We start from the raw sequence: 15,919 nt of genomic DNA on the forward strand, positions 1-15,919 counted from the left end.
AAACTGCAAGTCGCAAGACGGCTCTTATCTCCTGGATGAACCTGCCAGGAGCCAACTCTGACTTTTAAAGACTTCCAGAGACTTCTCTATCTATGTAAACAGTACCAATCTCAACTGGTTTAAAAAGCCTAATTTATTGCATCTCTGTTGTTTAAATTAGCGGAAGTGTGTGTTTAACTTGGTTGTGTTAACAAACCCAGAAGTTGCTAGCAAAGGACTCTTGAATTTCTGGGGATTTTACTTAACACAAAGTGTTGAGGCATGCGAGAGCCAATTTAGGAAATAAGTGGCTGGTCTGTGATCTGTGCTTTCAGCAGAGCAGGCTGTAGTGGGACTACGGCAGCAGACGGCTCGTGAATGATTTAATGTGAGCTCTGTGCTTTGGAGCATGGCACTGGGCACCATAGGGGAACTTGCGGTTTGTTTTTTTAAATGTGGATAAGTCATCTGCATTGGACCCAAGCGTATTCCATGGAGCTCTGAAAAAGTCCCTGCCCTATTTTTTATCTCCCCCTCTGGCTACGAGACGTCATTTCTAAAGCTTGTAAGTCAGACCATCTGTGCACTTTTTAGTTAGGAAACACTAGTAATCAAATAATCCTATTAATGGAAAACAAATATCAGACAAAGCCTTTTCAACCTTCAGAGCTTTTATGTGTTCTGTTGTGTTTTCCAAACGCAGTCTGTTCAGAAGATACTGCCACTGCAGGGACCACCTGGCAGCAAATTCTGTGGATTGGGTGGCAGTTTGCAAGACAAGGCAGCAGGGAGGAATAAAAATAGGAAATCTCGCTGTGTTTTTCTTCTGAGCCTCAGGGAATAGAAGTAATCGCTGCATAAATGTCAGGGCACAGCTGAATTTCAGTGTGAGCATCTGAGTGCTTGTCTCAGCCCACGCTGAATCCGAAGAGGAGATCTCATCATGCATGGGTTGTCGGTGTGCTTTATGAGCACAGGGAGGCAATGTGTCTCCATCAAACTGGGTGGCTCTCTCCGCAACCAAAACTGCAGGCGTCATGAGCAAGGCTGAGCGCGTTTCTCCCAAAAGCCGTTTTTCCCCTTATTTCGATCCCAAGTTGAATCCAGCATAGGAAAGTTTCCACGGACAGTGCTTTGTTAGGCAGTAGAAATCTGACTAGTTTTCTCATTTGGGGATTTGCTGGTTTCTGCTCTGTGGTGTGGAGTGTAGAGCTGTAGCTGTGTTTACCCCAGAGGGAATTACGGTCCCTACTTACTTGGGTGAGAGAGTGAGCTGCAGAGAACTTGGTGAGACTGAGTTTTGCCACCTTTTCTCTCTTCTTTGTGTGCAGGGTGAGGGCCAGACGGATGTGTAATGTTTCTTCCCTCCCCCCATATCAGAACCGCAAGTATCTCCTGCTGTGCTGTGGTCGGGACTCACCTCCAAGTCCCAGGCAAATCTGCTGTTGCGCACCAAAGCAGAGGTTTAACTGGCTGACGTCCCACTCCTGCTCTGCTCTTTCTCAAGGCTCTTGTGCTATCCTCAATAGTTCCCCAGTTACCAGAATCTTCTGATCCGAACTGAATTTCTGATGTTAAAAAATGGTTTTCCCTGTTATGCAGAAACCCTCAGCTGTCTTCGCTCTGTGCCTTTCCTGCTCAAGAACGGCTGTTTCCTTTCACCTGTGCAGATGCTCATCAACTCAGCGCAGCAAGCTGAAGGGATGTCCTGAGTGACTGCTCAAGAGCAGAGTTTAGCATTCATTTTTTTAAGGGACCGGGCATTGCCTGGGTGGGTTCCTCTCCCCTTTAATTTACCTCAGACTGTTCAAAAGTTAAGTATTTGCTCTATTACATAAAAAAGCATCTCTTAGCAGTCAAGGAGACATCTGTGTAATCTCTCTGGACAGAAAGCGGGCAGGCATTTGGACAGCACCAGGGTCAAATAATAAAGCTGAAATGGCTGTCAGCTTCGATGATGAGAACTAGAAGGACCTGTTGTTACAGGTCTCTTCTAGTTTGTGCTCACCTGCAGAGTTCCGTTCAGTTTTATTGTGACATTGGATCTGACACAAAGCCATCCACCGCAAGTCCTGGATTCGCAGAGCCTTGCAAGAGGAATATGTTAAATCTGCATCCTTAATCTCTGTCTCAGTAAAACAAGGATCTGTAAGGAGGCCTTATGTGTGGACTACGACTGTTTTGAATCACCTAAAAATATTGACTGTACATCTCCAAAACACCAACTGCCAGGGAAAGGCATTTTCTAGCCATAGGGATGGGAGCAGTTTCTTACTGTTGGAATTGAGATTTTTCAGGCCTTCCGGCTAGCCTGTTCAGGGCAGCGGTGATGTTTCCACCTCCGCACCGCCTGGTGCAGGTTCCTGTTCTTCTTCTGCCAGGCGTAGGCCTTGTTCACCACCACTTTGTCACTCTGTACTTCGCCGCTTACAACAAAGACCCCCGCGTGAGTGCCTCTCATGATGTTGTGGACGCAGGTAGCATCTATGTCCAGCCACTGCTGGAGCCTGGCGGGGATTTCGGTTCTGAGGAGCGGGCCGTGCTTCAGGACCTCCACCCTGGAGGGGTCCAGGTCAAAGTCTGAGATGGTAGTGGTCATGTTCTTCCTCAGGATTCGGATTTTCACTGCTGCAGGGGTTGGAAAAAGAGCTGTTAGTTCTGCTTACTTTTCATAGCTCTTACCTACTTAAACACACAGCCGATGCAGGGCTTTCTTGCTGTTTCTGTAATGTGGTGACGCATCCATCCAAGCTCTTGTAATTGCAGTGAATTTGTAAAAGTTCTCATTTGAGGTTAGTTTCAGTACTGAACACCCTTCTTCTCACTCCGCTTTTCTCATGAGAGTGGCAAAGGTGTATCAGCACCGCTGCACGGGCAGAAACCCTGTAGGAAATGGGTGCAAGCAAGTGGATGCATCCAAGTCCTGGTCTTGTGCAAATTACTTGACACTGAGCTGGGATTTCAGGAGGAGACATGACTGCCAGCAGCCCAGGATTTTTAACCTTTTCTTTTTTTTTTCCATGAAGGTACTGTGCCTGAATTCAGGACAGTATCTTGAAAACTTCCTGGCAGCTGACTGAGCAGAGCCAGTGCTGCCACCTGCTTGGGCTGGGGGAGGGAGAGTCACATTACTAGAACAATGGTTTTGAACTTTGAAATAGCTAACGTGGAGTTTGCTGAAGTTTTTTATGGGTATCAGTTGAAATGTTGGTCTCTGAGGGAAAAAACGAGTACTGCTTGTATTTAGCAGCCACAGACCAAAACGCAATCAGAGCCCACAGAAAAGGTCTTCAAAAAGCAGGTCTTCACCTTTGGTGCTGCCTGGAGCTGGGCCCTCTTGCTACATAGCCAGTAAGTCGGAACCTGAACATCTCTATGATCTGCTGTAAAAGCTGCAGTTCCTCCAAGTCAGTTTGTTATGGCAAAGCCGTTTTCTTCCCATGCCACTACTTGGCTGCTGGAGGGAACTGCAGCAGCTGAGAGGAGGAGGGGGTTACTCACCAAAATCATTGGCGCAGAGGTTTTCCAGGATCTCCCTGGCAGTGCTGGCCTCCTCAAGCTCGCAGTCCTTGCAGCTGGCTCGGGGCACTGCTGCAACAGAAATTTGATTATGATACCTTTGTCAAGCTTCACTGGAAAAGGCATAATGCAATTTTGAGATCTGCGAGTGGTGGCTTGCTGTTTCCGAGGGGTGCTTTCTCCAGAGCTACCCCGTCCCTGGAGAGACAGCTTAGGCTGCCAGGGTGGGAAATGTTAAGCTCTCCTTTCTGTGGCTGGGGCAGATGCTGCTTGTCGTACTTTGTTTAGGCTTGTATGTGTTGCTACATGTTAAAGCAGCAGTGAAAATGCTTAATGAAGATCTCCTAGTTTGGATGGAACAGTAAAGCCATTGGTATGGCCAAACTCCATCCAGCGATGCTGAAATGAGGCGTCTGTTCTCCCCTTAACTGCTCTTGAATCTCCCCCAGCGCTCATCAGTATCTGAGTGTTTAATTTAGTCTTTTAGTCTTAAAGATTTTTTTTCTTGTGTAACTCATGTCTGCAGAGGCTCATGCCCCTTTGTGGTGTTTCCTAATGTTCAAAGAGAAGGCTTGCAAAACTTTTCTTTTTGCGTGTTTTTAAACTCTGGACGCAGCTGAAAGATCAGGGCTGCAGCTCCTCAGCTCTGCTGGAAGCACATCTCATCGCCTGGAGCCTGCACACCACGAGCTCTCACGCTGTGCCTGAGCGTTGGGCTTTCACAGCAATTCCTTCCCCCTGCCTGCTCTGACGGCACCCGGGGAGCTAATGAATACAGTGGAGAGGGGAACAAGCTGCAGTCAATGTTACGCTAGTTTTCTAGACATGGTGGAGTTCCCAGAGAGAACAAAATTAAGATTTCTAAGTTATTTTTGTAAAATACAGCTTAAAACCAGAAACATTAGGAACACAAAGAAGAAATAGGCCTTTTGAGCTTTCGGTGTTACATATGGGAAAACATCTGAGGAAAATAAAACCCTTACTTCTCCTGCTTGAGGAATTTTCGTCCATGGAGACTGCTGCGATGCACAGTTCATGATCTGCAGGAAACTTGTTGCAGTTCAGGATTTCAGGCCAGGGGTAGCCGTAACAAGCCATGACGGGTGCGCAGCTTCTCTTGACGGCTTCGCACAGGCTGCGGCAGGGGTAGATGAGCCTGGGGAGGGGACGGGGATTGGAGCACCTCTGCACTCTCGGCAGCAGGCTGAGGGTCGAGCCCTGGCACTGCGCTGCTGCGCAGGGCTGTGTTGCACACTCTAGTGCTAGCGGAGGTATTTGGGGGTCTTTGATGTCTTTTGAACATTAATGCCCAGGAAGCAAACAATGACTTTCTGAGGATGGGAGGGATGAGGCTGTTTGATATGTGTTGCTGCCAGAAGCCCTTCCTCTGCCCAGGGATCTTCTCTAGTTGTGCAAAGTCTGCTTACCTTTACAGGTGCCTAATTAGATACCTGATTTCCTTAGCAGCTCTGACAGCTGCACCTCAAAAATGAGGATTTCTCTCTGATGCTGGCACTGTCGGGCTGGGGAAGCCCTTGCGTGGTTGGGGCAGGAGCTGGTAAGGGGGCTGCAGGGGAGGTGGGAGGTGAAGCCGGTGGGTGCCAGCGGCTACTGCGCTGTGCCATGGGGACAGCCAGGGGAGATGGCAGCAGTGCCTAGGGTGGGAGAGCAGGAAAATCCAGAAGAGGGAACATAATGTTTCTGCTCCTACAAGATGAAATGCTCATGTTTCACTTTCAGAGGGAAGGTCCCTGCTGGGTAATCCAATTGCCCCTTGCTGAGAGAGGCAGCGTGGCTTTTCAGGGACTGTGGTGAGATTTCATGCATTTTCTCTCGGGAAGCAAATGCAGTTGTGCTCTTGGAGAGTGTTACTTGCTACAGCTGAAATAACTTGTGAAAACATCTTACCTGTCCAAGCAGATTGGTGCGAAGAGGGAGCAGAGGAAAATCCTAGCGTCGGGGTGGCACTCCCTGGCCAGCAAGGGCAGCCAGCTGGAAGACTGCTGGATCACTTCTGGCATGGTCTCATGCTCCAGCAGGTTGGGAATCCTCATCTCGGAGTAGCCGATGTCGTAGCACAAGGCCATGCGGTGTGGAATGGGTGTGCAGCTGGAAGATCTCCTCAGGTAGCTTGCCCAGGCTCCTGGAGAACCCCAGAGCAGCAGGCGCGCCAGGAGACCCAGCAGCCATGGGCCACCCGACCTCAAGGGTTGCCTGCGGTGGGCTGTGACCATGCTCGGAGCGAGCTGGGAGCGGGCGAATGGGCAGCGCACCTCGGACTGAGCTGCTCCCAACTGTGGGACGCCTTTTATAGCCTAAGAGCCACCTCTCTGTCAATCCATCCTCATTAAGTGCGGCCCTTTCAGAGCCCTCATGGGGAAGACAATGCTCCAATTTTCGTTTGCCAGCGGCCCCGATTGTTTGGATTTTAGCAGGGGTTTGGCTTAGATCAGCAGGTGTGGAAATGAGGGCAGTTGGGGAGGGATGAATGACTTGGCCCATGTGTCTTGGGGCTCTTTCAGCCGAGATTGAATCTCTGTTTGACACCAGTGCTCCAACCCATCCCCTTTCTCTTGCTCCAGGATTAGTCATTATTTCATAAACCCCAATGTTTTCCTCTCTTTTGTTTTTTGTAAAAGCAATCAAGTGTTGCTCAAAGTCAATTAGGAGGCATTTGTTTAGCTGGATCTATTGTTGAGCAGGCAGAGAGATAGGATGGTCTCACAGCCAGAAGTTAACTGTTTCGGAGAGCTGAGGGTAGAGAGGAACTAATTTGCAGCTGTGGAGCCGGGTTGTTTGCAGATAGGATTGGCAGCGCTTAGCTGGAAACCCCCTCACCTTGCAACCTGCGTGACAGAGCGCGTTAACAGAATTTTTACTTCATTACAAAATCCGGTTACTACCGCTGAAGAGCGGGATTGTCCTTCCTCCAGCACGTAATTAAGATTCCAGAAGCCATCATTATTGTAGCCCAGTTTGGGGAACTGGAAATACTGGGGGCGTTGCTTGCCAGCGCGCACGGTTCATTCAGATCTGGTGCCGTGCCATGAGGTTCAAACTGGCCAGCGGAAGCTCCGGCTCTGAAGCGTCCTCTGGCACAAGGACCCTGTGCTGCCTGCGGCGGAAATTGTTTCCTCGGAGGGTGTTACAGATACAGCCGGCTGCATTGTGTGTCTGGGGCTTCCCAGGAACATCTCGTTTTCTCCAGGGCTAGTTCTGGTCTGTGCTTAGCAAGAAGCCAACTGCTTATTGACAGTTTGAGCTGATAGGGTTGAATTAAGGTCATGGAAGTAATTAACTTTTTTTTTCCCCCCACTTTGAGAGTTGCTGCTATAGTGGAGATGTAATGTGTCCTTGGCACATACCTGCAGGAGCTCTAGGGGACTGCGATTTGGAGAGCAGGACCTTGGGTCTAGGAGCACTTAAACCTGTCCTGCTTTGATGGGTCTTCTGTCCCTCTTCAAAAATCTCAGCAGCTGGTGACAAGATCCCCGTAGCAGTGACAGACATCAGCCAGAAGGATCTTCTCAACCTGCTGGGCCATAGTGTAACTGTGCTGTGGAACAGGACCTCCCCAGCGCTTCGCAAGTGTGTGCCCAGTGCACCGTGCAGCTAGAAATCTCGGAGCCTCATAGCCATCAGTGGATTTCCTTGCATTTAAATTTGATTGGAATCCTGGTGTTGCCTGATTGCTACTGGTGTCATGCTGCAAAGGAAAGCTGGTGATATGGGGATGCTACCTGTGTATGGAGCGTGGCATCTGCCATGGGCCGTGTCTTCCCCTTTAATATTGCATTTGAAGACCATTTTAGTGAGGGATCAAGGGAATGAGTGAGGGATCAAGGGAATGAGTGAGAATAACTTTGGAAGTTGTCTCCTTGCTGTTTGAGTTTCATAGCAGTGCTGTGCCAGGTTCCCCTGAAAGGCGTTTGGTTTTGTGCAAAGTGCTGTCCTCCCCGCGTGAGAGCAAGGAAGCCTGAAAACCTGGCCATCACCACTGCCCACTGCAGTTTTGCCCTCCCTTCCTGTAGAGCAGCCGTTCCCAGACTCTGATCCACAAGTCACCTTTGAAGTGATAATATAGAGTGATATGCACGTGTTTGTTCACTCCTTTGTCCATTGTGGTATCCGCGAGAGAGTTTAAGGGCTTGACCCCTGGATCCAAACATTTAGGAATGGCTGCTGTAAAAATACCCGCTTCCAGCAGCTCAGGTGTGTGGCGTATGCTCTTTGAGAGCTTTTCTGGTGGAAGGGTTGATGCGTTTGCATGTCTCAAACTTAGGCAGAGTCTAAGTTTCCCCCCCACCTCTTTTTTTTTTTTTTTTTTTTCCTTCCAAGTAGCCTGCCATCGGTCCCACTGTAACAGTTCCTCAATCTCTGTTGCTTCTCACACTTTTGCTGCAGAAATTCCCGACTTCCTGACAGAGGAAGAGTGCAAGCTCATCGTCCATCTGGCCCAGCTGAAGGGACTGCAGAAGAGCCAGATCCTACCAACGGATGACTATGAGGAAGCCATGGAAATGATAGAAATCAGCCAGATGGACATTTTCAATCTGCTGGACCACAATCAGGACGGGCAGCTGCAGCTCAAAGAGGTGGAGTGCGGGACAGACTGGGGGAGGTTTGCTGTGGGACCCTCTGGCAGGTCACCTCCTCAGATGATCTCTTGATTACTCCTGTGCTTGGGTAGTTCCAGACCCCAATATATACCATTCAGTATTTACTTAATTTTATGCCTCAAGTGCTGACCTTCAGCATGGGAATTTTGGGGGGAATGTGCAGCAATTGTCGTGCTATTGGAAGGTAGCAGCAGTCCTTGGCAGATGTGTGTTTTGAATATGCTGGGTGAAAAGTTCCTTCTGCTGTGGGTTTCCTCTTGCTGGGCATCCCGGGGAAGTGAGTTTGTAGCGTAGCCACTGCTTTGTGCAGCCTGCGGGGACTGACTGTGCTCAATTGACCAGACATCAGCCAAGCCACCCCTATTAATGACCCTGGAGGGGGATAATGAGCACCTCGTCCACAGCTCTGCGGCACCCTTGCCCTGTACTGCAGGGTGCATCAGGGCAGGCGCTGACAGTTCAAGGATGTCCCGCTCCAGGCTCCCGTTTCAGGTGGGGCTGGGGGTGTGTACTGTCCCGTGGGCAGCAAGCGTTGTGCAGTATGGGGCACTGTGCCAGTGACAACCCAGTGCTGAGAGCTCTCCAGGATACTGCGTATCTCTGTCCTCATGGAAAGGAGGCATTTTGTTCCAAGCCATTATCTTGCGCAAGTAGAAGCATTCACTTTTATCATCGATAGCTTTACTTTCCCTTCAAGAGAAAGAGCTCTGCCCCCTCCACCTCAGGGCTGGTTAACTGAGTCGCAGCAGTCATTTGCCGTGACCTAAACTGGAAATAACAGCACGCATCAGCCACACACTGTGTGTGGCTGCCAGATAATTCCCACTCCAATCTTCTTTCCGCAGAGACGTGCTGACGCCTGGCTGGCCGATGCTCTGCAGAGGAGAGCCCGCCAGGCCTCAAGCAGGGAATCTGCAGGGTTCCGTTAGCGTGAGAAACCAGTGCCCGCTGTTGATCCATTTCTGAATTTCAGGTGTTGACCCACACCCGGCTTGGGAATGGCAGGTGGATGACCCCTGAAAACATCCGGGAGATGTATACTGCAGTCAAGGCTGATCCTGATGGGAACGGTAAGAGCAGCTCCATGGAAATCCCTTCGCCCTCAGCACGCTGGACTCCTCACCCTGCCATGCGGGGCAGAGCAAGAGCCAGGTCCCTGCCCAGGCCTGTTGTGTTCCTCAAAGGAAAATAATGCTGCTTTAGAGACCTTCACAGAAAAGTGGAATCAGTGTAACCCTCTCATCGCAGCATCCCTGCCACTTCATCACCGGTATAGCAGCAGACTAGTTCCACCGCCTGGGCTTGGATCTTGCAGAAGCACGATGAGAACACAACTGCGCTTCCTCTCCCTTGTCAGACCTGCCTTAGTTCATGCCGCGATATAACACAACCTTCAGGGTGCACTTCTGCTCCCGTGGTCTGAGAGACCGCTCTGGCTCTGACTATGTAGCTCTTGTTACCTGGGCTGCAGGTTTTAAGGTGCACCCTCCACTCCCCCACTGTTTTCAGGGAGAATTCTGCAGCATCACTGGCAGGGGAGGGCAGAATAAGGGGAGGTGAGGGTGGTCTTGTTGGTCAGCCTTTGTTGCTGAAACCCCTCTCTGCTGCTGCAAACTCTCCATATTTCCATGAGGCCAATTCTGCCCTTCCTGCCTGTGGTCTCCCAAGGGCTCCTGCTGGTCCGGACGTGCACTCTAACCTCTGCTGCTCTAATTAGAGTGGCCTCAATTAAGCAACTCTTCATTTCCTAATCAAATTAAGTGAACACACAGGCTCTGCATGCTCTCTTCCAGTGACCTGGCGTTGAGAGCTGCCCAGGAGGAGCTGGTTTGAGTTGAAGCAGTATCCGTGTGAATGCCTAAATATCCGGAGGGCACCCCATGCCCTGCTCCTCTGGGCTGGTGGCATTCTTGGCAGGGGTAGGAGCATATGACTGAGTCCTTAGTGGCTTTTCCACTCTTCTGGATATTAACAAATGAAAGGTCCTGTTAAAGTGGTCTTGGCAGGACCTTGCTTCCAGAGAGCTGCTTCCCTCCGTTGTTAGATTGGTACGTGACACTGAGAGACCAGGTCGCAACCTGGATGTGGCACTGTGTCATCAAAGACTGCATGGAGTAAGGGGAAGTGGGGACAAGAAGACACTAGAAATAATAATGGTCTGGATAATTTGGTCATGACCACTGGCACCTGAGGAACTGTCCCAGGCTGACCCTGGTGGCTGGTCTTTCCCACTGCCGGAGGGTGCTGTGTGCCTGGGGAGCAGAGCTGGCACCACAGCAGCACTGGGTTTGCTCCCTGAACAAGCTCCACTCGCAGCCTGCGATGCGTGCTGGCTGCCGGGCAGCACACTGCAGCACTCCGCACACTCTGGTCCCAGGGACCTGATCCTCAGTGCGGGGATTCCTTCTTCTCTAGAAAGGGGAAACAACAAATGTGAGGATTTTTCTGAAGCTGACAAAGGCAGAAGTCCATTACTTGGCAAGTCCAGTTGAGTGCAAACAAGAAATACCTGTTTTAGTAGAAACCGCTTTTTACCTCTCGCTTTTCTGTTACTTCTAGTTATGTAAGATCATACTGTGTTGTATTTCTCGCTCATGTTTTGCAATTACACAAATGCAGAAGAATGTACTGCTTGTTTTGGGTTTGGCTTTTTCAATTTACCATGCAAGGTCTTGTAGAAAATGTGGTCTGAGGTGTCCCACTCTGTGTCTATTTAAATATCTAAGTAACAAGCCCCAAGGCATCAGGCAGCACAGGCTTCTTAGCTGTGGCATTGCATATGTTAGAACTGTAGTGGCTATTTCTCTCTTTTGATGGATTGGTTTGTGTGTTTTAGGAGCTTTTTAAAGTTCAAAATGGTATTTTGCCTGTCCCAGTTCTGACCTCCTGCGGCAGCTAACAGTTCGCTTTTGCACATTGCTGTCTGCCCCTCTGCTTTGCTACAGGCGAGGGCGTTGCTGGGGCCTGTAATCCTGCGTGTGTGGGGTGCAGCCCGTGGTGGGCACAGCTGGTGGACCCTGAATGGGGTTGTTTGAGGAAGGCGGTTTCTGCAGTGCCCTCAGCTGGTGGTTTCTCCGGGTACAGAACTTGAAGAACTATTACCTGCACCACAGTCAACCAGCTTTTCCTCTCTTCCCGTAGGTGTGCTGAGCTTGGAAGAATTCAAACAGTTGAATATCCGCGATTTCCACAAGTACATGGGAAGCCAGAAAGTGAAGATGAGTGACTTGGTGCGCAACAGCCAGCACACCTGGCTGTACCAGGGCGAGGGGGCACACCAGGTCATGAGAGCCATACGGCAAAGGTACGGGCCAGGCAGCCGGGCGGTTGGGTTTGTGTAGGCACGAGGACCACCTGTGCTGGGAGAGGCAGTGGCAGACTTGCTGATATTCACACTTCCTAATTGCGTGAAAGTCTTTGGAGTATAAAGAGCAATGAACACAGACACGGAATGGGGAGAGGAGGTTTTCATTAGAACAAGAATTTGTATTGTCCTGTGGAAAAGGAAAAAGAAAAATCAAACCTTTCAGCATCTCCATTCACTTTTGGGAACAGCCCTATAAAACCAAGAAGACTTGGCATTATATGAAATAATTCATTCTAATTAGTAAATGAGCTTACTGGGAGAAACTGCCCATTTCCAATGCTGTCTGGGTGCCAGTAGTTACTGTCATTTGCTTTAGTTACTCATGCATTTCACTGAAATCTGTCTTAGCAGTTCAGAGCTGACTTTTTAACAAGCACAACTTCATCTCAAGTAAGCTGAGTTGGTGTAATGCTAGTGTAACATGTAGCACAGCGCAGCTCACGGCAGACAGGAGAACCTCTAACCTTTCCCTTCATCTCAGATTTGGTACTGGGAAGCGTGGAAACCCAGCACGCAGGCCAGATGGTTTAGCTGTGGTGAGTTTCAGATAATTGGCTGGAGACCCTCTTGTTCTTGTGGTGCTGGTCCTCGCCCAGGACATGGGTGGGTAAAATCTGTCCTGAGGCTTGAAAATGGCTGTTAGCCACTCCTTTTCTTCAGTGCATTCCAGCGGGGGAATGGAGTCACATATTGCCTTGATTAGAGCAGACTGTGGCTGCCACCTTCTCCGTGCCAGCTAGCCAGCGCACACAGGCATCGGCATACTGCTTTTACGCTCTTCAGTTGGCCACTATTAGGAGGATGTGAAGACATAGCATTGAAGGAGGCTGATACAGTCCTCCCTGGGACCATGCAGTGCCTGGGGGGGCTTTGCCATCCTGCCTGGGTACCGCGTTCCCCTCGTGCCTGCCCCGAGGGCTTCACCGGTCCAAATTCTCAGAGCTCTGAGTGTTCTTTGGCAGGTCTCAAGAGGTACCTGCTTGCCTTGGGGATGATCTCAGATGTAGCAGCGGAAAAAATCCCAGAGCAGGAGGGCTCCAGTCTCCTTGATCACTTCCCATGCCCCTCTGCCCTGGGGGAAGGCTGCTGAAAAGGCAACAGGGAAAGGTGAGTTAGGTGACAAGAATATTCCTAGAGCTAGTCTCTCCTTCACTCTCAGCAGGGACCCTGTGCTTTGCTAACTGTCCCCGAGGTCTGTAGGTGGTGTGCAGGAGTCCAGAGAAGCGATGAGATGGCACATGAAGGCTCCAGGGACACACGCAGAAGGGATCTTGCTGAGCAAGCAAAGTCTTCCTGAGCGCAGTCCTGCTGGAGATGCACCCCTCGGTTTTGGGTTTTTTTTGTTTTTTTTTATTAACCTTGATGAGGGCTTTCTGAGCTGATGCTGATGGTCCAACAAATCTGTAAGGACCTCATTATCTCTTGATATGCTTGCTGCAGCCCATCCGTCTCTCCGGTCTGTTGGGGAAGGGGGTTTTCTTTCTCTGGATTTATTTGGTGCTTGGGAGCGGCGGCTGACCAGGCTGATGGTGCTTTCCCCTCACCTGCTCTGCTCTTCTCTTCCCCAGGGTAATGCGCCTGACTCGCTTGCCCCCCGAGATTGTGGAGCACAGCGAGCCCCTCCAGGTTGTGCGGTATGACCAAGGAGGGCACTACCATGCTCACATGGACAGCGGCCCCGTCTTCCGTGAGACTGCCTGCAGCCACACCAAGCTGGTCGCCAATGAAAGTGCTCCCTTTGAGACCTCCTGCCGGTAAGGTCTGCCTTGGCACAACCTGGAACGCGCTAGAGAAAGGTTGTGGAGAGATGTTTCACCTCACCTTGTGTGGGGCTCAGTACTCAGGTTGTGGGCTCACAAACCAGCTCTGGAGGTTGCTGGCATGAAGGGGTTTGAAGGAGGAGGTGGGTGAATCTTGCAGGTCCACATGAAGAGGGTGGAGCAGTTCTGCAGAGCTGCTGGGTCATCCCCACCAGAGGCTAGAAACGCATCCTCACGGTCGCGGGAGGGGATTTTCTTTGTTGTCCTGGTCTTGTCCTTGGAGAAAAGCTGATGATGTAAATCACATACCTTGTGATGTCTTGGAGGAACCACTGTGTGTATGGTGGAGGGGCAGGGTATGGACAGCCCTTGTGTGTCCTCTCCTGTTCCAGTTGTGTCTCCTGACAGCCACTCTGTCTTGCAGGTATGTGACAGTGCTGTTCTACCTGAACAATGTGACTGGGGGAGGTGAAACAGTCTTTCCTATAGCTGATAACAGGACGTATGAAGAGATGGTAAATGAATCTTGCCTACATGTTACCTCTGGGGATTTTGAGTCCCTGTTTGAATGTATTTGCTGTGGCTGCAGAAGGGGTCTGGTGTGTGAGGTTGGTGGATGTTAGCCTTTGTAGCTAGAGCATGGGGAAGCTGTGTCCCTCTGAGGCCAAGGGAAGAGGCACAGTGCTTTCACAGCGGGACCTCTCCCCACTCAGAGGCCGAAGGAGTGGTCTGTTGGCCTTGCTGCCATAACATGGGTCCTGCTTGCTTCTGTCTGGGCAGGCTTCCTCAGCCTAAGTCCTGGCAGCAGTTATGTTGTGCTCCTGTCATGCAACATGTTCAGGAATGGGCGGCTGCTCAGAAACAGGTCATGGACCTCCAGGGGGGGCTGAAACTAGCTGCTCTGGGTGGGTTGCGAAAGCCCTGCCCTGCCCAGCGTCAGCCTTGAGCTGTCCTTGTGGGGCGTTCAGGCAAAGGACAGGATGGTGGCTGGCAGCAGAGGCAGCCCAGTGCATGCGCTTCATTCCAGCCCTGTTTGCGACACCTTCTCTGTGGTTTCTTGCCAGTCTTTAATCCAGAACGACATTGACCTGCGAGATACTCGGAAAAACTGCGACAAGGGCAATTTGCGAGTGAAACCTCAGCAAGGCACTGCTGTCTTCTGGTACAACTACCTGTCAGACGGAGAAGGTACAGTCCTGTTTCAAGACTCGTCTCTTGGGAGGGGTAGGACTGCAGGAGGTGACAGCCGTCTTCTTCTTGCGGTGGCTGGGAGCTCAGAAGAAAGCCAAAGGGTGGTATCTGCCTGCTAGTGGGAACTGTGGAGTCTGCTTGTCACCAGCTGGGTAGGAGCTTCCTGACTCTGAAAGGCCTTTGTTTACAGGCAGTAGGTCAGTGGCTCCTGATGTCTTTAGGGGACGGGAGTAGCTAGCAAACAAAGACCTTGGCTGCAGTAGCCATCGCCAGCTGCCTCCCATCCCGCTGTGCGAGCTGAAACTCCTGCTGGAACTTGGTCTGCAATTCAAAATGTTTCACTGATGTGGTGTTGCCCAAAGGGATGGGGAGGGGAGGTAGACAAAGGCATGGCCATCAGCTCTGCAGCACAGGGAGGCATGGCTGTGCTTGGGGCCGACTCCTGTTTTATGGCTGAGCCGCAGCGTGATGATATTGTGTCCTTGGGGCTGTTTTTCTCATGAAGTGCAGCGCGGTTTTCCCTGACAGCCAGGCTGGGGGATTGACATGAATCTTCCAGGCTGCTGGTGAGCATGACTCCAGAGTGTTTCAATGGCAGATTTTGAGTAGTGGTGGGAGGAAGGAGTAGAGCATCCCAGCTCCACTAGAAGCAGCTCATGTTTCCATCTCTAGAAAGTCCACAGAGGAGGTCAGAAGACCAGTGTTTCAGCTATTAGATGATAATATCAAGACCATCACTCTCTTGTAAGAAGACCCCTGTTGTGTTTTTATGAGCAAATTGTTCCTAAATGGAAGGCGGCTCCTGATGCAAGTCTGCCACAGAAGAACCATAGCACCTCTGTAAAGAGAGGGTCATTTAGAACCACTGAAATGCAGTCTCTAATATGGCTGTGAGCCTCTGACTTCTACGGGCCTTCTAGTGGCAGGCCCCGCCCCTTCCATGCCAGCCTCCCCTTTTGGGAAGAGCTGAGGAAAACAGCAGCTGTGGTGCAGAATGCAAGAGCCCCTTGTTCTGAGTGGAGACACAGAGGCAATGAGCGTTTTGCACTTGGGGAGCCTGCCCTAGTGAGCTCCTTGCAGGTGCTAGTGTGGGGCGGCACAAAGATGGAGGGGTGCCAGGAGCAGCCAACTCCTGTAAGACATCACCGAGCTAAAATCCAAGCAGGGGCTGTGGGGGAGAGAGCCCCTTGCAGTGCCGGCTGTGCCTGCCTGTGCTGCAGCACCCCTCGCCACCTCCTAATGGGGCTTTTCTGCTCGGCAGGCTGGGTGGGGGAGCTGGATGACTTTGCCCTGCACGGGGGCTGCCTGGTCACCCAAGGCACTCGGACGGAAGGGTTGCAGTGGGCCCCGACCCGCCGCCCGCAGCTGCAGTTCCAGCAGGAGATGGAGCGCTACGCGGGGGCCGGGGCGGGTGGCCCGGGCGAGTGGACGGTGGATAAAGCTTACAGCGGGGTGCACTTGGAGCTGTAGGGCCGAGGCGGCGG

The 15,919-nt window shown here is 51.1% G+C and overlaps 2 protein-coding genes across 2 annotated transcripts in view; one reads left to right on the forward strand and one right to left on the reverse strand.

Moving 5' to 3' along the window:
• Positions 1–2,272: 2,272 nt before the first annotated feature.
• On the reverse strand, positions 2,273–5,684 carry LOC104293079 (secreted frizzled-related protein 5-like). The gene is made up of 4 exons (XM_009892540.1): positions 5,407–5,684; positions 4,482–4,654; positions 3,481–3,567; positions 2,273–2,607 (listed from the first exon to the last, which is right to left on the reverse strand). Exons 1-4 carry the CDS (start codon positions 5,583–5,585, stop codon positions 2,273–2,275), a joined length of 774 nt encoding a protein of 257 aa, XP_009890842.1. The 5' UTR covers positions 5,586–5,684.
• Positions 5,685–7,263: 1,579 nt separating this feature from the next.
• LOC104293080 (WD repeat-containing protein 6-like) overlaps positions 7,264–15,919 on the forward strand; it is a 12,866-nt gene continuing 4,210 nt past the window's right edge. Inside the window, exons 1-8 of the mRNA XM_009892541.1 lie at positions 7,264–7,309; positions 7,903–8,093; positions 9,091–9,187; positions 11,259–11,421; positions 13,053–13,238; positions 13,669–13,759; positions 14,309–14,432; positions 15,697–15,901. Coding sequence (XP_009890843.1) covers positions 7,264–7,309; positions 7,903–8,093; positions 9,091–9,187; positions 11,259–11,421; positions 13,053–13,238; positions 13,669–13,759; positions 14,309–14,432; positions 15,697–15,901 — 1,103 coding nt within the window. The remainder of the gene's footprint in view (positions 7,310–7,902; positions 8,094–9,090; positions 9,188–11,258; positions 11,422–13,052; positions 13,239–13,668; positions 13,760–14,308; positions 14,433–15,696; positions 15,902–15,919) is intronic.

The sequence above is a fragment of the Charadrius vociferus genome, unplaced genomic scaffold (genome assembly GCF_000708025.1).
Source record: "Charadrius vociferus isolate BGI_N301 unplaced genomic scaffold, ASM70802v2 scaffold119, whole genome shotgun sequence".
In the NCBI taxonomy this organism is placed as follows: domain Eukaryota; kingdom Metazoa; phylum Chordata; class Aves; order Charadriiformes; family Charadriidae; genus Charadrius; species Charadrius vociferus.